We start from the raw sequence: 25,780 nt of genomic DNA on the forward strand, positions 1-25,780 counted from the left end.
ACAACCCAGAAAGCAGCAGAGCTGGGTCGTTCTGCTGGCGTGGTCTGTCTAGCCAGTAAGGACCATGGAGAGATTGAGGAGCAGTGCAGAGACTCTGTGGGCTGGAGCTCAGCTGTTTTAGTGCTCGGGGTTTCAGGTTACATCTTCAGCATGAAACCAACCAGGGTGGGAGGTGCTCACCTGTCGTCCCAGCGCTTGAGGTGTGGGTGCAGGTAGATTAAAGGTCAAGATTATCTTCAGCTAGCCAGCAGGTTTGAGACCAGTCTGGAATCCATGGAATTCTTAAAACAAAATAAAACAAAACAACAAACAAACAAACCCGCTGACCGTGGAATTGTGGACTCTTCCACCCAGCTGCCTCAGGCAGTGTGCTCACACTGACAGTGATGAGTTCCCCACACTGTCTTCTTTCATATATGGTGTATAACAAATCTAGGCTCCCAGTCTGCCTGATGCTGGGCATGGTGAATATACCTATCATCCCAGCGCTTGAGAGGGGAGGTCAACACCAGTCTGGGATGCATGACCCGATGAGGCCAGCCTGGTCTACATAATAATACCCTGCCTCAACTTCTTCCTGTGTCAAAAAATGGGCACACAAAAACATATGTCTTCTAAGTTTGTTAGGGAAATTTCAAAACACTAAGTGTATTCTTGTCGTAGCAGATATTCAAAATGATCATTAGACCATTGTTACTATTATTTGTAATAAAATAACAATAATAATATTATTATTAATGTATGATTATTTAAAAAAACATTTAGTAGAAAGGTAAACAGAGGCTAGAGAGATGATTCAGCAGTTAGGAGCACTGGCTGTTATTCCAGAGGGCCCAGATTCAATTTTCACCATCGCATGGTAACTCTCAAAGGTCTGTAACTCTAGTTCCAAGAAACAAGGCACCCTCTTCTGGCCTCCACAGGCATTTATGAAAATGGTGCACAAGCTGGGTGTGGTGGTGTGGTGGCTCACGCACTTGATCCAGTACTCAGGAGCAAAGGCAGGTGGATCACTGTGAGTTCAAGTCCATCCTGGTCTACAAGTCCATGACAAAGCCAGAGCTACAGAGAAACCCAGTCTTTGGGTGGGAGGAAGTGGTGCGCAAACATTTAAACACCCATGTGCATAAATAAATAAATAAATAAATAAATAAATAAATATGAGCCAGGCATGGTGGCACACGCCTTTAATCCCAGCACTCAGAGAGGCAGAGTCAGGCAGATCTCTGTAAGTTCAAGGCCAGCTTGTTCTACAAAGTGGGTTCCAGGACATCCAGGGCTACACACAAAGAAACCCTGTCTTACACCCCCCCCCCCCCACTAATATTAAGGTGAAAATTGCCTTCTGGGCCATACATGGTGGCACACACTGTTAATCCTAGCATTTGGGAGGTAGAGGCAGGTGGATGTGAGTTTGAGGGATGCCTGCTCTACTTAATCAGTTACAGGCCAGCCAAGGCTGCACAGTGAAACCCTGTCTCAAAACTAAATAAAAAGTAAATGTACAAATAAAATGCTGCCTTCTGAGCCAATTGCTTCTCTCGTGTGCTGGAGGTCACATGTAGGCAATAGGCCATTGTGGCACCATAGGTCACCGAGAACTCTATCAGTACCTCTATTCTTTATGCACTCATGAGTCTTAAAAAGTTATTTATTTTTATTTTTTATGTGCATGTTTTTCCTGATGTATGTCTGTACATGTGCATACATGGCGCCCTTAAAGTCCAGTTGTAGAGTCCCAGGTGGTTGTGAACTGCCACGTGGGTGCTGGGACCTGAACCTGGGTCCTCTGTAAGAACACGAAATGCTCTTAACCCCTGAGCCATTGCTCCAGCCCCAGGAATCCTTTGTAAAGGGTTATTTTATTTTAAATTTTATATATACATGTGCATCTAAATATGAGTGTGTACGTGTGAGTTCAGGTACCCATGCAGGCTAGAAGAGGGTGTCAGATGCTTTGTAGCTGGAGTGCTGGGAACTGAATTTGAGTCCTCTGCAAGTGTGACCCACTCAGGAGTTTTTCTAAATGCATCTTGGATGATTCTACTGTCCCAAGTCCTCAGCCCCTCCGCCACCGCCATAGAAAGCCTGTCCTTCGGTGTGGCACACTGGACCCTGAAGGATGTGAGTTGGGCTGCCTCTTTGCCCTATTTCCCTTGTCATCTCATCTCCACCTCCTTGTAACCTAGCAGTACTGACCTCAGAGACATCAGCCCTCCCCTGTCATCATCCTCCTTGCTTCTGGCCTATGTTCAGTCACTGCAGCAGCCCCTACAAAGTCTTGAAAATCAAACTTGAGGGCTGACCACCCACCTACCCAATCCCACATATCTTTTCTGCTGGACTGAAGCAGTCCCTTGTAGATGGACAGGAGGCTCAGAGGCCCAGAAAGCTCACACAGAAACTTACTATGTCAGAGACTTATGAATGTGAGCCTCTCTCCTCCCACATTCATGAGGTTTGAATACTTGTCTCAGCTGCCGTCACTATTTTGAAAAGCCACGGAAACTTCGGGAAAAAGTGGGTCTTTGGGGTGGGCCATGAGGTTCTCTACCCTAGTCCCACTTGTGTCTGCTTTCTTCTGCCTCTTGGAGGAACAGTGTGGCCAGCTGTCTCATCTCCTGTGACCGAGCCTTCCACACCGAGATGGACTGTGTCCTTTATTAAACTTCCAGCTGAACTGCCCTTTCTCCTTAAGTTGTGTCTTGTCAGGTACTGGGTCACAGGAGCAAAGCAGGGACTGTGGAAAGCCACAGCAGCTCCCTTGCTTAGGGAGAGGACACCAGCGGACCATCAGTGACACCATCACCCATGCTTGCGTGGGCTTTTACGGGATGCTGCTGTGTGAATCCCCCACTCGCCTCTAAGTAACCGGTAAGTTCACCGGTTCACCAGGCTGGACTTGGGGGATGGTTACTTAACCTGCCATTGCAGGTTGGGGTGGATAGGCATGACTGAGAATTAATGCTGCCCCTGGAAAAAGCCCACAGTCACTCTGATATTTCCATTATAAACATTTTCTTTTAATTTAAGAATACTGATTAACACAGGAAACATTTAATTCATGGAACTGTGCACATGGTGACCAGTTACACTGTGACATGTTAGTCTCCTCATCACTTGTTGGCACTGTTGACAATCACTGTAAACAAGATCACTTGGTTTGCATGAGTCCGAGATGCTGCTGTGGTTTCCCACAGCGAGCTGATACATGTACGTATAGGTACAGAGCTATTAGTACTTTAATGTGCACACTTTTGCATGGTTACTGAGCATCAGTAACAATCATAAAAAACCACCCATTTATAATAAAAAGGAAGGATATGCTAAGACTTGATAGTACTGGGCCTTGTTTTCTGCAAAACTGACAAGACTGGCTAGAGACGTTTACTAAAGTCTACTGCACTAATGCATGATGGGTGTTCATCCAGACTGCACAGACATGCTTGCTTGTGGGTTCTGCCCACAATCTTGAGTTTTATGGAAAATCCTTTTCCTTGGAATTCTTCCCGTTAGCTCCCATACTTCCAAAGAGGCCATCTCAGAAACACACCGTGCCCCGGTTAAGAACATGTGGATAAACGGCTTAAATTTTGTTTGTCTAAAATGAGAGGAGCTGTCCCCAGGCAAGGAGTGGACAATACATCTGGAGATGGCTTTCTAGAAACAATTTCATCCTTCTGTCTACATGCCCTGTGGCAGGAAAATGAAGCATCAGCTGCTCCCTCCACTAAAGAGAGCGATTCCTGCTTGTGTCCTGGCTTAAAACCCTTTGAACTCCAAGGACCTGCCCGAGTGTCGTCCACACATGATGCTGGGTTCTTAGGAGGCAGCATGCTTAAACCAATATGATGAGTTAGGGTTTGGCCTGCGTGTTCCAAGTTTGTTAAGACCTTGAACCTGTGTGGGGTCCAGCACCCCAGGGAAAGGGCTGAGGAATGAACAAAGATGTCTCCGCCTTCCCCCTTCTTCACTCTTCCTTTCCTTTTCTGCTTGACTAACTTCATTCATTCTGGAGAATTCTGCTCAGGCATCCTTTCCCCTTGAAGGCTCCTTGGACTTACTAATGTTCAGAAACCCTTGCTGGTGCACTTCCCATTCTGACTTTAACATTAAGGGTCTGTGGTTCCCAAGAGAATGGGAGTCCCTGGGAGCAGGGACTTTATCTGTGGAACTTCGTGTTCCTGGTGCTTAGCACAGGATCTGGAACAATACAAAATCTCATGAAAGTGTGATGAGTGAGTGAATAAATGATTGATATGGAAATAAACATACAGGTGAATGAAAGCTTACATGGAGGCAGGGAGGCAGACCCCATTACTTACATGGTTACTGAAATGACCTTAAACACGGCTATGAAGAAGTGGTTGAATTTCAGACTGTGGGGCTATGACATGACTGGTATTCATCGATTTGCTGTTTCTGTTAACCATGTCAGCCAGTGCCTTTTATTTTCAAGGCAAGTAAGTTGATGGCCATGACTAAGGAAGCATGAAAGCTAGATCTTTGGATGATTCATTATTAAAAGAGCAAAGGGCTCAATTGGGAACCCTGGTATACCCACCTCCCAGACAGTTAATGAGGGCACCAGGATGGAAAGAGGCTTCTGTAACAAACCAGCCCCCTGCACTCTACATGTTAAACACTGCCTCTCTGAAGGGTGTGTGTGTGTGTGTGTGTGTGTTGGTGGGGGGTGCTCTACTTAGGAACCTCTCAGGTCAAGCCAGTTCTAAGAACATCTCACCGGCATAAGCACTAACTGCTGGCCTCTGGGCACGATCCATACTCAGGAAAGCCCAGGCTCTGTGGGGCCAGGCAAGTCCAAGAAAACCATCATGAACCAGCAAGCTGCTTTTCACATGTGGTGTCCGTATGCCTTTATAATTAAGACATTGCACTTAACAGGAAGTCTAGCGTTGGCCCTCTGGGATGGAATAGCTGTGCTCAGGAGTGGAGGGAATGAGTGGATGAGTGAAAGTTGGACTATGAAGTTCCCAGGATGAAGGGTCACAAGTCAGAGGCCCTGGAGGTGGAATCAGGGGCTCTGCTGCCCATGCTCCTCAGTGTAGGCTCCAGAGGCAACTTCAGGTTCCACATGACCCCTGGATGCTCTGGATATAGTTTCCTTCCCTTGAATCAAGACAGACACTGGGTGGAGAATGTTGACTAAGAACTACCACTGGTAACACTCAGATCCTCTAGGAGCATAGGTCAGTCAAGGACAGAATTCACAAGCCAGGGACATCACCAAGGGCACAGGGCTGAGGGGATCTTGGTGTTTAGGATATCAGAAGCCCCTCCATTCCCCCAAACACAGTCTGTGTCTCCACACTTTGTCATCTTCCTCTCAGCCATCTGGACTCCAAGTAAGTCACAAGTGGGATGTGTAGCTGGGGATTTGGTAAGAAGTGACGAGAGTTTGTTTGTGAAGGACAATAGGATGCCAGCATCTCTGATCCCCAGACAGGGTACTTGAGATGGACAGAGACACAAGGATCCCACCCACCCACCTCAGAGCAGGTGTAATACCCTTTGAGTTGCTTCTAAGAAACGGCTTGGTCCAGGGTTGGCAGAAATATAGCCTTTCCTAAGACAGTGTCCAAGGCTTACACAGAACTGGCCTTTAACCGATGGGCACCATGAGTTTTGCAGGGAGGAGACCAAACCCAGGTCCTCCCCACCCAGTCCTCCACAACCACTGACCAATGAGCCTGGCCCACAAATGACCCTTCTGTTTATGCATTCGCCTCTGATAAACGTTTAAGTGAAATATGAATTAGGCAAACTAATCAAGTTGACACCGCTGAGACTGGGCTTTCTCTGAATATCATGGAAACGGCTTCTTTACTTGAAGTCTGCTAAGATGCCACTGAAAATATTGAGGAACAGGTGAGCGTGGTGATCCCTGAAGACCAGTGTAGGGCGGAAACGAATGGATTTATCACCGCAGCCCCCCAATACCACACCTGGAAGAAGAGCAGGAGTAGATTAGAAGTGTGAGTTTCTACGGACACATTTTTGGAGACTTGGTGGCCACTGTTATTCACCCTTGGCCACAGCTCTCTCACACAGGCCCCTCTGACCTTCCTCCACTCACTATTTACCTCTCCATCCTTCCCCTTCTCTCTTCCCTCATCCACCCTCTTCTTCTTTCCTTCCCTCCTAAATTTTGGTTTTTGTTCTTTTTAAAAATAATTTATTTTTATTTTATGTACAGTGGTGTTTTGCCTGTATGTGTGAGGGAGTCGGATCTCCTGGAACAGGGGTTACAGACAGTTCTGAGCAGCAATGTGGGTCCTGGGAATTGAACCTGGGCCCTCTGGAAGAGAATTCCAGTGCTCTTAACTGCTGAGCCATCTCTCCAGCCCCTAATTTTAATTTTTGTTTGTTTGTTTGTATGTTTGTTTGAGACAGGGTCTCACTGTGTAGCCTGGCTGTGCTAGAACTTGCTATGTGGTCCAGGCTGGTCCTAAATTCACAGAGACCTGCTTGCATGGTTATTAAAGGCATGGGCCACCAAGCCTAGCCCTCCTAATTTTAAACACCTTTTGTCCTACTATTACTGGGTTGGATAGTAGAGAAATCTCAAGGTAAAAGTTCTTGCTTGCCAGAAGCTCATGGTGCAGCAGGGGAAGAAAACAGGTAAATAAATACACAAGCACCTGCAGAGGGGGTGGCACACTGCTGAAGAAGGACGGACTCTGCTGAGTTTCACACGGAGCGTCGTCATCTGTACCGGGTATGCTTGCCTGGCTTGCTCACTGTCTGTGGGACTCTTTAAAACGGAGGCTAAGCCCGGCATGGTGGGCACATGTCTGTAATCCCAGCCTTTGCGAGGTGGAGGCAGAAGTTCCAAGTTCTAGGCCTAGGCTATACAATGAGGCCCTATCTTAATACATAAATAAATACAAATTTAAAAGCCAGGTTTAGTGGACCACACCTATTATCCTAGCATCTTGAGAAGGAGGACTGCAAGTCCAAGGCCAGTCTCCGCTATAGGCTGAGTTCAAGGTGACACTGGCCAGGTTAGTGGGACTCTTGTCTCCATATTAAAAGGGGAGGGAGGATGAGGTCGGTCAACAATCAAAACACGTACCCTGAAAGCCAAATGGCCTGAATTCAACCCTGGGACCCACATAAAGGTATGAAAGAATGACGCCATGATGTTGTCTTCTGACCTCTACATATTCACCATGGCACAGACACATATCATACACATACATATATCACAGATATAATAAAAATTTTAAAGGGAAAATGGGTGGTGGGCGGGCTGTAGTGGTAGCTGAGGTAAGTGGTTACAGTACTTGTTATAATGTGTAAGGTTATAGGCTTGATCTTCAGCACTACAGTAAATCCAAACAACAAACAAAAAAACAAAATGAAGAACCCAAACCTGCTAATTGTCCCTGTCCTTTGGGGACTGCTGCAGGGACTCCATAAGAAGGCAGAAGAGGGGCTAGAGAGATGGCTCAGTGGTTAAGAGCACTGTCTGATTTTCCAAAGAACCCAGGTTCAATTCCCAGCACCCACATGGCAGCTCACAACTGTCTCCATTTCCAAGGGATGTGACTCCTTCACACTGATGCACATAAAATCGAGTAAATTATTTTACAAAGGGCAGAAGAAAGGGCCTGGGGTAGAGCTCACTGGTGGGCTTGCCTAGTATACACAGACACTTGGGTTGGCCCCTCCTACTAAAGTAAAAAATAAAAATAGAGACAAAAGAAGATACAAGAGAAAGATCTGTGTACATGACCCAGAGTGCTTACTTAGATCTCAGCCCAGTATCCTCCCACTTAAAACTCTCAGTGTTTTCCCACAGCCCTTTAGAAGACTCCAGAGCATGAGTCCCTCAGGCTAGCATGAGGTGGCCTGGTATCCTTTTCTTAACATCTCTCCTTCCATCTGTCTGCCTCAACTTCATCATCTTCCTCTTCCTCTTCTTTTTCTTCCTTGGTTTTTCAAAACAGGGTTTCTCTGTGTAGCCATGAACTCACTCTGTACATCAGCCTGGCTTGTAACTCACAGAGATCCACCTGCCTCTGCCTCCTGAATGCTGGGATTACAGTCGTGTTCCACCCCCCCCCCCTCACCTTTCCTAGTGCCATCCTGCCTCAGGCCATCATACATGGCCCTCCCTCTGCCCAAGGGACTCTTCCTTTCTCCACCTAGCCTGTCCTTGCTCATCCCTCATGCCTTCTGGCAAATACCAACACCTCAAGGAATCCTTCCTAGACATCCAGGGTCCCTCCCAGGCCCCGCTCTCCACTCTTTCCTTGTGCCCAGAATCGAGGCAGTGACTACTTGCCAAATGACGTGTTTGCTCTCTTCTTTCCTGATAAACCATGGCTTCTTCACTGTGGAGGTTTTCATCTTTAGTACAGCTTGGCTTTTCAGTGGATGCCAGCAGCATATGAGTGGATGAAGAAATCTCTCATGGGCTGGTAGGGTGTAACCCAGTGGTAGGGCTTGCCTAGCCTAGATGAGGCCCTTGGTTGGATCCTCAGCACTGAATAAGATGGGTGTGGTAGTATATGCCTGTAATCCCAACTGGGAAAGTAGAGGCATATACTGCCACACCCATCTTATTCAGTGCTGAGGATCAAACCCACGGCCAGGAGTTTAAAGTCATCCTCAATCAGCTACAGAGCAAGTTTGAAGCGAGCCTGGGATTCATGACATGCTGCCTCCAAAGTATAGGAAAAAGAAATAAAGTCAGATGATAAGTGAATCAATCCCACAGTAACTTTCCTTCTCTGAGAAAGACCGCTGAGTCTGTCTATCTTACGTGCCTCTGTTCCCCTACCCTGTACCTAGCAGAGCTTGGCACCACACCAAGTGGAGCCAGCACTGAGGAAATGATCCAGTTCTACATCTGCTCCCATCCCCCTTACCTTTGTTCCTGGCAATTAGAATGAGTTTATTCCGTATGGATTCATCTGGAGTGTCGAAGGAACAAAAGGTGCCTCGTCCTCTCACTCTGCTGATGAACTGGGGATACTGGGCCTGCAACAGGAGGGAAAGTTGAGATCAAAGCTGTTCCCTGGGCACCAGCTTGTGCTGCCATACCCACACAGCCTTTATGTGGATGCTGGCAATCTGAACCACCTCCCAGCCCTGTTGTTTAGGAAAGTCTCAGTCTACAGCCCTTGCTGGCCTAGAACTTGCTATGTGGACCGGAAGGATCTCCAACAGGCAATGACCTGCCTTTCTTTCTTTCAGTACTGAGCTCATCTGAGTGTGACACAGGCTTGGCACATTACTTATTTTCTATATTGATGACTTGTAGGAGTAATAGTCTTTTGGACATCAGATAGCTTAAGTAAAACATCATTAAAAGTAACTTCACCTATTCCAATTTGCTTTTCATCTGGCTTCTAAGATACTTAAAATTATACCTGGGAGCCAGCATTGTACCATACATTTGTAATCCCAGGACTTGGAGGCAGAGGCAGGAGAATGGCGAGTTCAAGGTCATCCTTGAAACATATCAAATTCAAGGCCAGTGGGCTACAGATACCTTGTGTCCATATAATAACATAAAAAATTACACACATGGCTTACAACAGACCCCCATTGGATAGTACAGAAGAGGGAATTATAGAGCATCATAGGGGAAATCTCCTCAAAGGAATGTTTGAATTTGATGTCAAGAGATAATGAGTCATTGGACTAGAGGAGGGACATAGGAAAAGAGGAGGGAGGAAAAGAGGGTGGGTTTGGGAGGGGGTGGGGAAGGGGTGCATAAACTGTAATTAATAAAATAAAAAAACTGTAATTAATAAAAATAAAAAATTAAAAAAAGAGATAATGAGGGACCAGCAATGGGGGGTTGAGATAGAAGAATGGGACTACCTGCCTTTGCACATGCAAAGGCCTGGGAACCCAGCTAGCTGAGAGTTGCTAGGCAGCAAGCACAGTAGCCAGGCTGACACAGGTACCTGGAGGTCCAGCAGCCCTGTGAGGAGGGTCTTCCCGGCATGGGCCACATTGTTGAGCAGGTCCTCCCGCTTGATGATGTTGATGACCTCAGCCAGCAGCAAGTTCTTAGATGGGTCCCCCAGCCAGGTATTGAAGATTCGGTAAGGCTGGAGAGAGACCAGATGGATCAGAAGGGCTCACATACCAGAACATTTCAGAGGGTCCTCTGCCCTAAGACACACCTTTTCCTGCCTATCTCTTTTTGATTCCACCTTTTTATTCTGCCTGTGCAGGTCTCTATGTGTGGCCTCCACTGCCCAGGAGACAAACTCAGTTACGTGACAGCCTTTAGCTGAGTGGTGATTGTTTGCTCTTTGAGGAATTCAATGAGTGATTCTAATTTGACTCTTGCTTCCCCTGCAAAAAATGTGTGTGTTAATAAACATTTTAACATATAAATAGTGTGAAAGGTCCTGGGGAGCCTTCCTGTTGTCTCTGCTAGAGGTGCATACTGGAGAGAGAAGCATTGTTCCCACCAACTGCATGCACCATGAGGTCTCATGGCAGCTGTTCTGGACCAGCCACTGGCTTCCTTGGCACCTCCAGGTTGAACTATAGTTGGTGTCCATGAAGAGCTGGAAGCTGGAAGCTTCTGGCAATAGCCACTCTGGCCCATCATTTCTCTGGTTTATGCTAAAGAGACATTTCCTTTCCCAACAGTGCTTCATGTGGCCAAGCCAGCCCTGCTGCAGGCAGCAGGACCCACAGACATTGAATCCCTGAAGCTGCGTCTCAGGCACCATGCAGGGAAGGTGACACTCAGAGTAGTTACAGGAATTCTCCTCCACCACATCCCACTGGCATTACAGTGCTGGGTCACGTTCAGGATGGGGGACTGCTCTTCTCTGGGGTCCATGGGAAGCTGCTGCATTGCCAGCCACTGTAAGTTTGCTGCCTTTGTTACTGGAGGTCTCTTCAGCTTCAGGCTTCCAGTCCTGCAGCTCCAACTGCAGGTTATCCAGGCAAATGTCCTCCGAAACAGTGTTGAGATGTTCCACCTGAAACCAGTGGGCACCACCTCCCCTGTGTAGTTCCCACAGCAGCTCATACAGATGCCTACTCTGGTCCCTTCTGTTCTTTGGTGAAGAAAGGCACCGTTTCCATCAGCATCTACTTGCATTTGAGACTTACAAGAGTAGCTCACCACCAGCAGGATGTCTTGCTCATTTATCAGTGTGTATTTGATCGTCCCAGCCTCCTTAGCAGAGCTGCATGAAGCCCAATGTATCAATGGTGCTTCTCCCTTGGGAAGTGCCTAGCCTAACGGGGTGCTTTGGGGATAGCCAGCCAGCCAAATTAGTAAGCTTCAGCTCTAAAGAAAAGCCCTGTCTCAAGAAAGAAGGTGGACAGCTCGTGAGGAACAGCACTATTCCTCAGCCAGGCTGACCCCAGGGAGATAACAGTTGACCTGGCTTGAGCCACCTTAAACTGAACCCCACCCCTTTTGTATATGTGTACGTATGCATGTGTGTGTTCATGTGGGTATACATGCATATTTGTGCACATGTGTGGAGCCAGAGGTTAACCTCGCTGAGGAACAATGTGTTCCTCAGGAGATACCCTCCTTATTTGTTTATTTTAAGCTATCTATCTATGTATCTATCTATCTATGTATCTATCTATCTATGTATCTATGTATCTATCTATCTATGTATCTATGTATCTATCTATCTATGTATCTATGTATCTATCTATCTATCTATCTATCTATCTATCTATCTATCTATCATCTGTTTTTCTGAGACAGGGCTTCTCTGTGCAGCCTTGGCTGTCCTGGAACTCACTCTATAGACGAGGCTGGCCTCAAACTCACAGAGATTTGCCTGCCTCTGCCTCCCTGAGTGCTGGGGTTAAAGGTGTGCGCAAGCACTCCCTGGCTCTGTCCACCTTATTTTTGAGACAGGGTCTTTCCTTAAAGCTAAGCTAAAGCTTACTGACTTCCTCTGGCTAGCTGCAAGCCAGAGGAAGCTTCCTGTTTCTGCCTTCGCAGCCATGCTGGGATTGCAAGCCTGCACCAGCAAGCCTGGCTTTTACCTGGGTGGTGGGGCTCAAACACATGTCCTCACACTTGCATGGCGATCAGTTCACTGACTGAGCCGTCTTCCTAGCACCTACACCTTTACATCTCACCAAAAGGAGAGAAACTGAACCAACAAGCATCTCCCAAGGCCTGGGAGGGTACACTGATTATGTTATTGAAGTCTTCCTATAAGAACCCTACATGTTGGCACTGTTGAGAGAGACTTGGCTGTCAAATACCCTGGGAAGTCCCTCAGGCTCAGAAATACCAAGGCTATTGTTCCTCAACTGCAGTCACACATGACTTAAAAAAGAGATGCAATGTTAAGTGATTTCATTGTGCAAACATCATAATGTTCTTAGACAAACTAAGATGTCATTACAGTGTCACTAGACAATATGACCTTAAGGGACCACTGTGACATGTGCACTCCATGTGGTTGAAACCTTGCCATGTGGTGCACAGCTGCCCTACAATCTTCATCCCGGATAGCAGAAAGCTGAGGTGCAGAAAAGCTAGGAGGTTCTTGCCATAGCAAATGTGGCTTGTTGTTGGTAGTATTGGCACTGTGCTGTGGTCTGCTAACTCTCAAATTTGATCTACTTTTCCCATCCATGAATCCTCACAGAGGCAATGTGGCCAACTAGCTAAGTGCTTCCTAGCCTCTCTTACAGTGAGGACTAGCAATATGCTCAGGTTTAAGTCACATGATAGAAATAAAAGAACTAGGGCTAAAGAGATGGCTCAGCAGTTAAGAGCATTTGTTGCTCCTGCAGAGGACTAGAGTCCTGCCAAACCTAGCACTCACACTGAGTGCCTGTAACCCTACCTCCAGCGTTCTGAAGATCTCTTCTGGCCTCTGCTGGTAGTAGCATGCATAGACACAGAAAATAAATAATAAAATAAATGGAAAGAAGGAAGGGAGGAAAGAAAAAACAAAGGGAAGAAGGAAGAAAGAACTATGTGGAATTTCTGTGAAGGCTGTTAAAGATAAAAAAGAGCATTTTTTCCCTTTTCTTTTTCCTGACCTCAGACGAGAATTGAGGTATAAAAGGAATTCCAGTAGCCATTTTGGATGATGGAGCAACCTTGAGGGTATAAACTACAGGTAGGAATGATGAAAAGATTTTGGACCCTTGAAGGCTGTGTGTGTGTGTGCGCACATTTATATGAGCATATGAAAATTTTAGTGTATATATATATATTGAGAATTTTGGTTTCTTTAAAAACCCAGTTATGTTATGTTATGTTATGTTATGTTATGTTATGTTATGTTATGTTATGTTAATATTTTTGTTTTAATTACAGATGTGTGATATGGGGCTGCTTCAGATTGTCCACAGCAGCAAACTATAACGTGGTTTGTTCTTTGGCAAAGGCATGATTTGTACCAGCTGCAGATAGTTTAATTCTGGGAAGTATTTATTTATTTATTTATTTATTTATTTATTCATTCATTCATTCATTTTGATACCAGGTTTCTCTGTGTGGCCTTGGTTTTCCTGGACTCACTTTTAATTCTGGAAACTCTTGAGAGGGTATAAAAGGGAGGGCTCCAAGAGGGCCTATGACAGCTGCTGCTCCCCGTGCTGATGTCTCCACTGCTGCTTGTTCCTGCTGTTGTTGGTTCCTGCTACTGCGTTTGCGAATGCTGGGTTACTAGATTGCTGCATTGTTGGATTGCTAGATTGCTGGATATTCCGATGAAGAAGTTTGGACTTGCCCCAGGGACCTGATGACTCTAATCAGCAGAAAGTAGTTTAAAGAGGTCTCAGTCCCTTCTCCCCTCTAACCTTCTTTCTCACCTATCTAGTGTTGAGGGTTGAAAGGGATTGCGTTGACCCTTCTCCACCCCATATCATTGGGTTCTGATATGAGAACCCAATAATATAGCTAAAACTTATGCCTACATGTTGCTAGGCATAATGGGAAACTTGGTTTCTAATGCTAGAGGGGAGAAGGCAGAGTTTGAAGGAATGTTTCAGGATGTCAGCAAAAAAGTTTATTGCAGCTCCTGTAGCTGGGTTCTCTCCCACTTTGCTCCTAGAGGAGATTTTCTCTTTCTTCTTCATCTTCCTATAAAAAAAAAAAAAAAAAAAAAAAAAAAAGGGCTTGGGAGACTGGGTGAGCAATTGGAAAAGTGCATATGGAGGGGTCTGAGAAACAAAATGGATGAAATAGGAAGGCCAGAAGGGTCACTTTATTCTCATTTTTCAGAGGTTTGCAAAGTTGGCTGTGTAACTAGAGAGGTTATGGGTGGAGATGAAAGCACTTAGGAAGTGAACAGTGCTTAAGAGAGGAGAACAAGAGGGTTCAGACCTGGTGACTGAAAGTGGGAGCTTCCCAAAGGATGAAAGAGGGAAGCAAACTAGGCTAGAAGGCAGACCCTGCCCTGTGTCACACACCTTTGGTTTCAAGTCCCTGCAACCCAGAGAGCTGGGAGGAGGAGGCCATGCAGGGTAACAGGTTTAAAGAGAAAAAAAACCCATGTCGAGAGAAAGGGTTAATTTCTGAGCCAAATGAACCACTAGAGGAGTGGCCTGGGATTATGAGGTCACCACCAGTTTTCCTAGTAATTGTACAGCACATGCCTGCTAACGGTGCTGACTGTCATGATGAGATAGCGTTTCATCCGAGGCTCTAAAAGAGAATGCTATTTCCTATGGAATGCATGCTCCTTTTGTTAAACACATATTAAGTAACTGGGCTACCCAAAATAGAATTATCTCCCAATACTGGAAGGGATTGGGGACATCTATGCTATAGGCTGGTCAGCAGTTACAGTGGTTAATGTGGTGGGGCCAAGAAGCTGCAAATATAGAACAACGAAATAGAGTAAGGGGACTAAATATTGCTAAAGATCAATTGTTTGGTGAAAGGTGATATTCTGACCTACAAGGACAAATTCGATTTGATGATGCTGTTACGGAACAATGCCACTTGGAAGTGTTAAGAGCTTGGAATAGCGTTGATGAGCCCGGGTAGATGCACCTCATTACTAAGATAATGCAAGGTTCAGGAGAAGCCTTCATAGACTTACTGTACAGACTGGTTTAAGCTGTAAACAAACCCGTATCAGACCTTGATGCCAGACAGGTGTTGATAGAGACCTTGTGGCTTGAGAATTTGAATACTGAATGTAAGAGAGTAATTAGACCATTAAAGGCATGAACAGCACCAATAGACGAATGATTAAGAGATACAACTAACGTTGGCTCTTATGAACATCATGCCGATATCACATGACAAGTTATAGCTACAGGTCTCTATCAAAATACCCAGTGCTTTACTTGAGGTGAGTTCAACCATTTATTTATAAAGAAGTTGTAAGGCTAAAAGCCTCAGAGCTCAAAATGACAGGTGTGTTAACTCTAAGAAACTTTCTACTGGAGATGTGAACAAGTGGTAGCCTAGGCCTAGGCTACCCAGGGTTTGCCGATGATGTGGTAAGAATGGCACTGGACTAATGAGTGCAGATTCAGGAGGGACATACAAGGTAATCTCTTGCCTTCACCATCAGGAAACAAACTGGGGGGCCTTCCAGCTCAAGGCACCACAGGAAAAAAACAAACAAGCAAGCAAGCAAGCAAACAAACAACCAACCTAGCTGTTTCCCTCTGGTCAGCCAGGAGGTAATAAGGAGGCAGAGAAACTGCTATTAAGTATTGCTGCTATCATGGACACCACTGAAGGCAGTGTGGCTTTAGATTTGGCCACAGATAAACCTCTTATTCTGTCCCCCAAAATTCAATGTTACAAAATAACCACTGGTGTTTATGGTCCTTTGTCTTCAGGGACAGTAGGGATGATCCTGGGAAGAAGTGGATTAACTTCCCAAGGATTCACAGTGCATCTAGGTATTATAGGTGGGGATTTCGAGGAAGAAATTAAAATTATGGCATATGCAAAACAGAGATGCGAATTAATGCAGGGGATAGAATTACTCAGCTGTTACTGTTTCCCTGTTGAAACAGAAGGTTTAGTGGATATAGGAGCTGATCCCCAAAATCCTGGCACCCAGAATGGCTACTTAAGAAGGTTTATGTACAGTTTATAGGAATTGGTAAGTTATCTCAAATAAAACAAAGTGTACGATGGGTTAAATGTGTGGGACAGGAAGGGAAAACAGGGAAGTTGAGACCTTATGTGGCTGACATACCCATAAATTTATGGGGAAGGGATCTTTTACAACAATGGGATACTCAAATTAATATTTCTGCAATCCCAGAGATAGCTTATGATGAAATTATAGGGGAAATGTTGGATATGTGTCATCAAAAACAATCACAAGCTCTGTCCAGTGTTCAAACACAGGACATCACATGGATTGTTTCCAAATTTAAAGGGGGGGGGGGCACCGCTGAAATACCAACAGTCCTACCTCCAAAACAGCTGACTGACAAACCTATGTGGGTAGAGTAGTGGCCCTTAACTAAGGGGAAATTGCAGGCACTAACAGCCAGTACGGGAGCAGCTGGAGGCTCAGCATATAGAAGAGTCTACCAGCCCATGGAGTTTCCCTGTGTTTGTTATAAAAAAAAAAGAAGTCAGAAAAATGGAGGAGGTTAACAGATTTAAGAGTCATGAATAAAGTAATTCAACCAATGGGTCCTTTACAGCCTGAGCCTTCTTTACCTTTTTTTTTTATTACGTAAGTCATGTCCTATGATAGTAACTGATTTAAAAGTTTGCTCTTTCACAATCCCTTTTCATGAGCATAATAGGGAAAGTTTTGCTTTCTCAGTACCTACTTATAATAATAGTAACCCAATAAAGAGATATCATTGGAAATTGCTTCCACAGAGAATGTTAAGTAGTCCAACTTTGTGTCAATATTTTGTGCAACAATCACTAGAAATAATCCATAGGCAAATTCCTCAATCTATTATTTATCATTACATGGATGATATTTTGTTGGCTGATTCTGATACACATACATTAGAGAAAATGTTTAAAGAAACACAAAGAATTTTGCCATGCTAGTGGTTACTGACTGCTCCTAAAAAAAATAGAGAGGAGATTCTGTTAACTATTTGAGTTATAAAATAAGTCAACAAAAATATGATCATAAAAGGTATAGATCCATAGAGATCAGTTGCAAATTTGTAATGATTTTCAAAAATTAATGGAAGATGTTAATTGAATTAACTACTCATGAGTTAAGTAGTTTATTCCAAATATTACAGGGAGATTTGGTCTTAAACAGTCCAAGATGGTTACTAGCTGAAGCAGAAAGAGAGTTAACTTTGGTAGAATGAAGACTGCAAGATGCATATGTTGATCAAATTGATCCTAAACTTGATTGTATTTTGCTTATTTTGCCTTCAACTCATTCTCCTTTTGTGGTCATTATGAAAAGGGAAGATAGTATTATAGAATGGATTTTCTTAGCACATAAACAAAGTAAAAAAAATGAAGATGTATATAGAAAAGGTTTCTGAACAAATCATAAAAGTAGAATAAAACTATGTCAATTGTCATGAACAGACCTAGAAAAATTGTAATGCCTTTTACTAATGCTGGGATTATGTCATTATGAGTAGTTAATGAAGATTGGCAAGAGCTTATAGTAACTATTTGGAAGAAATTAATAACAAATATCCTAAAAGCAAACACCTGCAGTTTATAAAAATAACTAATTGGATTCTCTCATGTATATAAATGGAACACCAATTCCTGAAGCACTTACATTCTATACCGATGCAAATAAGTTAGGAACGGCAGGCTATAAGTCCTGAATCCATTATATACTACTCATGTTCGGTCTCATACAGGTTTGCCAGGTCCATTGGCATAAGGAAATGAGGAAATTATTAATTGACCAACATGAAATATGTTAGAAGCCTCAAATTTTTACAAAAATATCATATTAACATAAAATCTAAAGAAAAAAAATTATATCACTTGGCAACAAGCCAAGGAAACTACAAGAAAATATCCTACTTGTTCTCTATATACCCAAACTCCATTACCTCCTGGAAGTAACTCTAGGGGTACCCAGGGAAGTTAATAAAAAAGGAAAAATAGCAGATAAGAGACACTGGGTTATATATTAAAAAAAAAAAAACCTGTGGAATTAGCACATCCTTATAGTATATAGGTTGATTTAACATCGGAATGGAAGCCTGCAATAGTTTTGCATTGGGGACATAGTTTTGCTTATGTTTCTACAAGGAATGAAAAAATTTGCTTACCATCAAGACTTACAGAGATTAGATTTGGTCAGGGAAGACCTACTGCTAGCTGAGACATGAATGTCTCTGTACAGCTTATGAATCTTGAATCTTTTTGGCTACCTGCTTCTCATGACTTATTACATGCCATTCTTTTAAAGATTTATTTGTTTGTTTGTTTATTTATTTATTTATTTATTTATTATGCATACAATATTCTGTCTGCATATAGACATGCACACCAGAAAAAGGGACCAGGTCTCATTATGTATGGTTGTGAACCACCATACATACACCAGTGTGGTTGCTGGGAATTGAACTCAGGATCTCTGGAAGAGCAGCCAGAGCTTCCAACCTCTGAGCCATCTCTCCAGCCCGCCATTCTTTAATATAGTATGAATGGAGATTTATATTACAGTTTGGTCATGCAATCCAAATAGACTTATAAAGTTGATAGATGCCTTTTACCTGCTCAAACATAAAGCAGAAAATAATCTTTTGCTAATTTGTGCATGCTGCACATTCCTATACATATGTTAATGTGGAAATGTACCTATAATATTACCTTTAAAAGTTTGTGTGTTTTCAAAGCAAACAGACAAGACACCAATGAAGACAAAGCAAGTGTTCCAGATGATCCAGCCTCACAGACTGCTTCAGTCAATTTAAAACGGTGAGTTCAGATGGTTCAGCCTCACAGATTCTTTCAGCCAGGACTTCCATTAAGCCCTGCACATTTTTAACCCACAGGGGCTGGACAAAAAAAGATACAGCTAGCTCTCCCAGGACTTAACTAATATCCCAATTTTCTTAGGGTCCCCAAAAGATGCCTTTGCCCTGAGACAGAAGGAAGCAATTTTAAGAACATGACACCTCCATTCCCAAGAGGTTGGTGGGTTTTGGTTGCTCGGTGGGTTATGGATGTTTGTTGTTTGGTTGCAAGTTGTTATTAGTCGTAAGTCAGAGAGGAAACAAAGTAAAGAAAGTTAGAATCAGGGATCTTTTTCTCTCTTTCTCTTTTTTCCCTCTATCCTTTCTCTCCTATCTAGCATTAGGAGGAAGAAGGGGGAAACATGGTGAAAATTTTGGTTTCTTAAAAAAACCCAGTTATGTTATGTTACTATGTTTCTATGTTAATTCCAGGTGTGGGATTTGAGGCTGCTTCAGGTTGTCCACAGCAGCTGACTATAATGCTTCTCACACTCTAGCAGGGGTGTGATTCATGCCAGCTGCAGACAGTTTAATTCTGGGAAGTTTTGAGAGGGTATAAATGGAAGAGCCCCAAGCCAGCCTGTGGTGGCTGCTGCTCCCCTGCTGCTGTCCCCACTGCTGCTGGTTCCTGCTGTGGCATTTGCTATTTCTGGATGACTGGTTTTCCGGATTTCTGGATATTCTGACAAAGAAGACTGGGCTTGTCCCTAGGAACCCAATGACCTTAATCACCAGAAAGAAGTCTAAAGAGGTCTACGTACTATTTCCACTCTAACATTATTTCTCACCTACCTAGTGTTGGGGTGTTGGAAGGGGCTGGGGGTGGAGAAGGATGGTAGATATAAGAACCCAATAAAATAGCTGAAAAAATGGGGTCTGTGAGACTCCTGATCTGTCACTAACAGGCTCAGTGACCTTGGAGAGTATTGTGGTTTAAGTATAAAAACGTCCCCCATAGACTCATGTTTGAAAATTTAGTCCCTGGCTGCTGGAGGAAATGGACAGGGGACCCAACTCCATCCCCATTTCTGTTTCCTGGCTACAGGTGCAATGTGGCTTGTCATCTCCTGCTCCCTGTCTCATGTCATCTCATGTCTCCTGTCATGTTGGATTACATCCCTTCAGACTGTAAGCCCAACAAACTCTTCCTTAAGATGTTCTTGTCAGGTACTGGGTTATGGCAATGAGGAAAGTAACTATGGCAGAGGCTTATTTAGCCTCTGCATCTGGCCTTCCATTAGTAAAGCATTACAAAGATAATACAAGGTTAGATTGTAGTGTGAATTAAAGGACCACCAGAAATAGATAGATACAGATAAGGTACAGATAAGGTGCCCACTCTACAGTGGTAGCTATTGCCATTATTATTACATGTGACACCAAAGGAAAACTTCTGTGCCACCCACAAGGCCCCTTGGTTCAGGGAACCAGTCATGTGCTATGAACAAAGCTTGGAACACTCACAGCGCTTGGCCGGAACTCCTCCTTGTGGAAGAAGCCCCCAGTCATCATCTTCTTGCTGAATGACATTACATCGGCTGGGTCATCCAAGCCCCAGTGCTCGTGGGCCCAGAACTTGCCTGTACAGCCTCCTCCAGTCTGAACTTCATCCACTAAGAAGGCACAGCCATGCTGTTCCAAGAAAAACAGGGGAGGGAAAAACAAACACTTGTAAGCCTGGATCCAGGGAACCCTTCCCCCCAAGCTGGAGCTCAGCCGTGTGCCTCACACTTGTGTTCTAAACTGTGAAGTCAAGCCCTGTTCCTCAGCTATGCAGAGAAAACAGAACAGTTTGGATCATAGCTGCATCTGAACATGCCCTAGAACTGCCCAGATGGAAGAAAATCAGAACATCCCACACTGCTCCCACCACCTGAGAGCGTGCTGCGTGTGGCTGCAGTCCTGGCATGACTGCCTCAGGAGGCGCTGTGTGCAAGCCTGAAGCTGTACCAGCTGCCGTGTTCTCTGCATTACCTAGATCCACTAGTTCCCTATGTGTGTAACCTGGCTCATGTCCCGTGTTCCTTATCTGTGAACTGACTGGTTTGATGTGACCCTTGGGCATACACCTGTTGCCATGTGAATATAAACTCCTCCGCTCCCCCCATGGGAGCCCCCATGGGTTCCTGTGCTGAGCATTAGGTCTCCTGCCATGGGGCTACCAGGAAGCACCTAGTGGAAAGTTTAGAAGGGAGGATCTAGATGGAGCAAGGAGCTCAGTGGGAGATGGGTCTCAGAGGGTATCTCTTGGCCACCTCCTGTTTCAATGTCTGTTTCCTGTCAGCTATGATGTGAATCGATCTCCACTGTCACATTTATGCTCCACATATCACATTTGGTGATATGCCCAAGCATGTGGGGCAAATGATTATGGACTGAACCCTCTGAAATGGAGAAAAGTGAATCTTTCCTTGGGTGCTTACTCTTTAAGTATTTGATTACACTGATAAAAAGCTAATACATGCAAAATAATGCCCATTCCTCTAGACTAATGAGTGGATTTTTTTTTAAATCTTTTTTTTTTTTAATTTTATTTTTTTCTTATCAGTTACAACGAGTGGATGTTGACACTGCTCATTTGACACCTTCTCACTACAGACCACAGCAGACTAAAGGACAAGGCAAGTTCTGGAAAGAGAAGGGAGGCTGAGGCCATTCCAGGGATCTCCTAATTGAACAAGTCCCAATGTACTGGCTGGTCTTATGTCAACTTGTCATACAAACTAGAGTTATCTGCAAGGAGGGAACCTTAATTGAGAAAAATGCCTCTATAAGATATGACTGCAGCACATCTTCTTAATTAGTAAGTTATGGGAAAGGGCCATGCCCACTGTGGATAGTGCTGTCCCTGGGCAGGTTGTCCTGAGTTCCATAAGAAAATAGGCTGAGCAAGCCGTGGGAAGCAAGCCAGTAAGCAGCACCCACCATGGCCTCTACATCGCTCTGGCCTCCCGGTTTCTGCTCTGTGCAAGATCCCGTCCTGGCTTCCTTTGATGATGAAAAGAAATATGGAAGTGTAAGCCAAATAATCCCTTTCCTCCCCAACTTGCTTTTTGGTCATGGTGTTTCATCACAGCAATAGAAACCCTAACTAAGACACCTCATTAAAACAGTGCTTTGAGGCTGTAAAGATGGCTCAGTGGTTAAGAGCACTGACTGCTCTTCCATGGGACCCTAGTTTGATTCTCAGAACCCACATGGCAGCTCACATCTATCTGCAAGTCTAGTGCCAGGGGCTCTGATGCTGCCTACTGGGGTCTGCATGCATGTGCTTCACAGACAGACATGCAGACAAAACACTCAAAGGCATGAAATAAAATAAATAAATTATTCAAAAACCAATCAATCAAACAAACAAAACCCCAGTAGTTTGGAGGCTGATTTTGTTTTGTTTGTTGGTTTAGTTAGGTTCTCACTCTATAACCCAGTCTGGTCTTAAACTCTCCACATAACCCAGCATAGCCTTGAGCCTGTAGTAAACCTTCCTGCCTCAGGCTCTGACCGAACAATGTTTATTTTTCTTCAGTGCTGAGGACTGAAGTTAGAACCTTGTGCATGGTGCTTTGCCACTGAACTATAACTCCAGCCCCAGAGGCTGATTCAGCAAAATTATTTTAAATAAGAATCACACATGCCTCTCAATTCAAGCCTGCCCCAACCTCAAATGGAATCCAAGGCCCTGTACATGCTAGGTAAAGCTCTACCATTGAGCCACACGCCTCGTCCCAATCCCAACTTTTCTGCCCTCAATAAGGCTAATCAGTTTCTGCACACAGTAAATTTTCATGGACCCCAAGGCAGTAATGGAGCCATTTTTTTTGCTCTGGGAACGCAACCCAGAAACCCTTGTGGTCCTGTGCAGCCTCATCCCCACACGCTAACCTTCCTGGCGATGTCTCTCAGCTTCCGAAAGAAGTCATCTGATGCATGGTTGTCTCCACCCTCGGACTGGATGGGTTCCACGATGATTCCAGCCACTGTTCTCTTCTTTTTCCGATATTTCACAATCAGATCCTCTACCTAGAACCCAGGAGGGAAATAGATGCTCACAGAGGCTCCGGAACAGGAGGAGATTCCGTAGATGGGCATGGGGTGGGGAGGCTCTGTGGACCCTTGGAATCATATTGGAAGTGTGTCTGTGGCATTTCCTCTGAGACGTGTGGGACCTGTTAGGAGCCACACGATGTACAGGAATGTGCTCCTCTGTTATTGGGGCTAGCACCTGTGGGACAAGTAATTCAGCCTTCTGAAGGCTCCCTTCCTTGATCTGCAAGTGGATACACCTCTAGCCCAGGCTGGCCTCAAATTCGCTATGGAGTGCTTGGTCTGGTGGTGCTTGTCTTTAGTCCCAATCCCAGCACTCAGGAGGCAGGGGCAGGTGAAACTCTGTGAGTTCAAGGACTGCCTGGTCTGCAGTGTAAGTTCTAGACCAGCCAGGGCTATATAGTAAACCTCCCCTCCCAACGAGTGTAACAGCCCTGGCTGTCCTGGAACTCCCTTTATAGACCAGGCTGGCTTTGAACTCAGAGAGATCTGCCTGCTTCTGCCTCCTCAGTGCTGGGATGAAAGGTGTGCACCACCACTGCCTGTCTGTAAAACCAAGTGTGGACATGTACTCTAGATTCTCCAAATTCTGGGATTTCAAGCTTGTGCCATTATGCCAAGTTCTGTAAGTGGATATTAGAATAACCTGCTGAAAAGGCAGGCGTGGCCACTACTCTAAGCACGCCATGACTGTTACCCTCGCTCTGTCGTTACTGCTTGGTGTGCTCTTGGGGACACTGCGATAGAGGGCTCATTTGAGAAGCTGTTTCAAAATCTATCTGCGGTGAAAACGGCCCCACTGTGGCTGTGTGTTATGGGCAGAAAACTCAGCCTGGCTATGGCTGGGTGATAAGATATCTCTGGTTGGGGTGACACTGCTCTGAGTCATAAAACGAACCTGAACTAAACAATTGAATCAACAAACAATGATGGTACACAGGAAAGGTACCCAAGTGGTGGTCATTCTTGAACTTTACTTCTGAAACGGGCATTATCTTATAGACTATGAACAAATAATACTGGGTAGTTTATTAGCTGTTTAATATGTGTTTTAAAAAGCCAAATCCACACCTGAAGTAGTCATTATGCTGAACTAACACAGTGTTCCAGGGGCTTAATATGAAAAACAGTCTCACTGCTACTTCAAAAATATGAATTACATGTTGAGACCGTATTTTAGATATGTCAGGTTCAATAAAATGCTATCATCTCACTCCTGGAACCCCAGCACTGGAGGGTTCTGAAAGTGCAAAGTAGTAAGCTCCAGGACTGGCTCACCTACAGTCTGACACTATCTCAAGAAACAAAGGTAATGTTGAAATAAGCTTCATCGATTTCTAGTTATTTATTAAGACATGGTCTTATATACATTCCAGGATGGCCTTGAATTCACCACTAAGCTGAGACTGAACTTGAGTTTCTGATCCTCCTGGCCACTGGCTAAGTGCTGGGACCTGATTTTATGTGGGGCCCAGGGCTTTGTGAATGTCTGGAAAGTGTTCTCCTAACCTCATTCCACCCCTTCTCCTCTTTTTACTTTTAAAGCGACGGTAACTAAGAAATCTACGGTTATCTATGTGACATATGTTACAAGCCTTGACCCATGGTCTTGCCTCTTTCATTTACTGCTAAATACCTACTACTCAGCAGCCTGCTTAGCACCTTGGTAGGTGTTTAATAAATATTGACTAAAACCCTGCCATGCTTAAGAGGAAAGCCAACAGAGTTATTAGTGCATTGATCTAATAATAATCCAATATAGAAAATACAGTTATTTCCAGCAGTAAAACGCTTCCTATGCTTTTCCATTTCCTCTGTGGGGCAGATTAAAAGGGGCTGTTTCTGGAGAAAAGGAGGTGTGAAGGCAAAAACTGCAAGTCTTCATTCTTTCCTTGTGTGACCTCCAAGGAAACTTAAAAGCTCTAGAAATCAGAGAAAGAATGCCAACCACAGGACTAGACCATGGAACCTTTTTTCCCCCCACCAGACACCCATATTATTTAGATAAATCTACTATCTCTTATTTTGGAGTCAGTTAAATTTGTTCCCAATGAAATGGTGGAGAAATTGGTACCAGAAGTGGGGGATAAATGCTAGGTAGTAAAACAGTGCCTCTTGTTTCTTCCCTTACAGAACTCTTGAAGCATGAGGTCTGTACATCCTTACTTCCTCCGTGGAGAACACCATCCATGTCCTGCATTTGTCCTCTTCTGGGCTCAGACTCAGTACCCGGAGAGAAAAGGAGATGAAGGGAGGCAGTGGGGACCCAGGTTACCTCCTCCAGGCAGCGGGCCTCCTCTTGCTGGTTGTCCTTCACGAACTCCTCCAGGGGATATTTCAGCCGGGGGAATGGAGCAATGGGCCAGTCAAAAGAAGGGATGTCAATCTTGTGAATTGCTTTGGAGTGTGTGGTCGCTAAGCAACCTGAGCCCAGCAAAACAGAAAAGAAGATGTTTGGCTTGGGACAGTAACATGGAATGTTTTAAAAGAGGGTGTGATGAACTTTTCAGACCTGTACATGTAGAACCTTTGGATTGTGTGTGTGTGTGTTTGTTTGTTTTATGATTTATTTCAGATTAAACCCAATTGCTGGAGAGGAAAGACAAGGGTTCAAATCCTTGCTCTGTCACCGAATGGCTTTGGAAAGTTTTTGGCATTGCTGACTCATAATCCACATTTGCAAATGGCATAATCATCCCCTCTCTGTAGGGAATTGAATAGAATTGATTCAAGCCATACAGGAGGGACAAATGAGGCATTTTTAAAATTCTATGCTGTGGTTGTTATTTAACCAATGTGTACACACACACACACACACACACACACACACACACACACACACACACAC

General features: G+C 44.5%; 1 protein-coding gene and 1 pseudogene across 1 annotated transcript in view; both read right to left on the reverse strand.

The window, feature by feature from the left end:
* Positions 1-3,001: 3,001 nt before the first annotated feature.
* The window catches only part of Abat (4-aminobutyrate aminotransferase), a 49,683-nt gene continuing 26,904 nt past the window's right edge, over positions 3,002-25,780 (reverse strand). The window contains exons 10-15 of the mRNA XM_055604467.1: positions 25,208-25,356; positions 22,771-22,908; positions 20,353-20,520; positions 9,945-10,091; positions 8,898-9,009; positions 3,002-5,966 (exon numbers count right to left, since the gene is read on the reverse strand). Of these exons, the coding sequence (XP_055460442.1) occupies positions 5,845-5,966; positions 8,898-9,009; positions 9,945-10,091; positions 20,353-20,520; positions 22,771-22,908; positions 25,208-25,356 (836 nt within the window). The 3' untranslated portion in view covers positions 3,002-5,844. The remainder of the gene's footprint in view (positions 5,967-8,897; positions 9,010-9,944; positions 10,092-20,352; positions 20,521-22,770; positions 22,909-25,207; positions 25,357-25,780) is intronic.
* Positions 10,109-11,237, reverse strand: LOC129674490 (zinc finger MYND domain-containing protein 19-like; annotated as a pseudogene).

This window comes from Psammomys obesus, unplaced genomic scaffold (assembly GCF_907164565.1).
Source record: "Psammomys obesus unplaced genomic scaffold, mPsaObe1.curated_primary_1811, whole genome shotgun sequence".
NCBI classification, from domain to species: domain Eukaryota; kingdom Metazoa; phylum Chordata; class Mammalia; order Rodentia; family Muridae; genus Psammomys; species Psammomys obesus.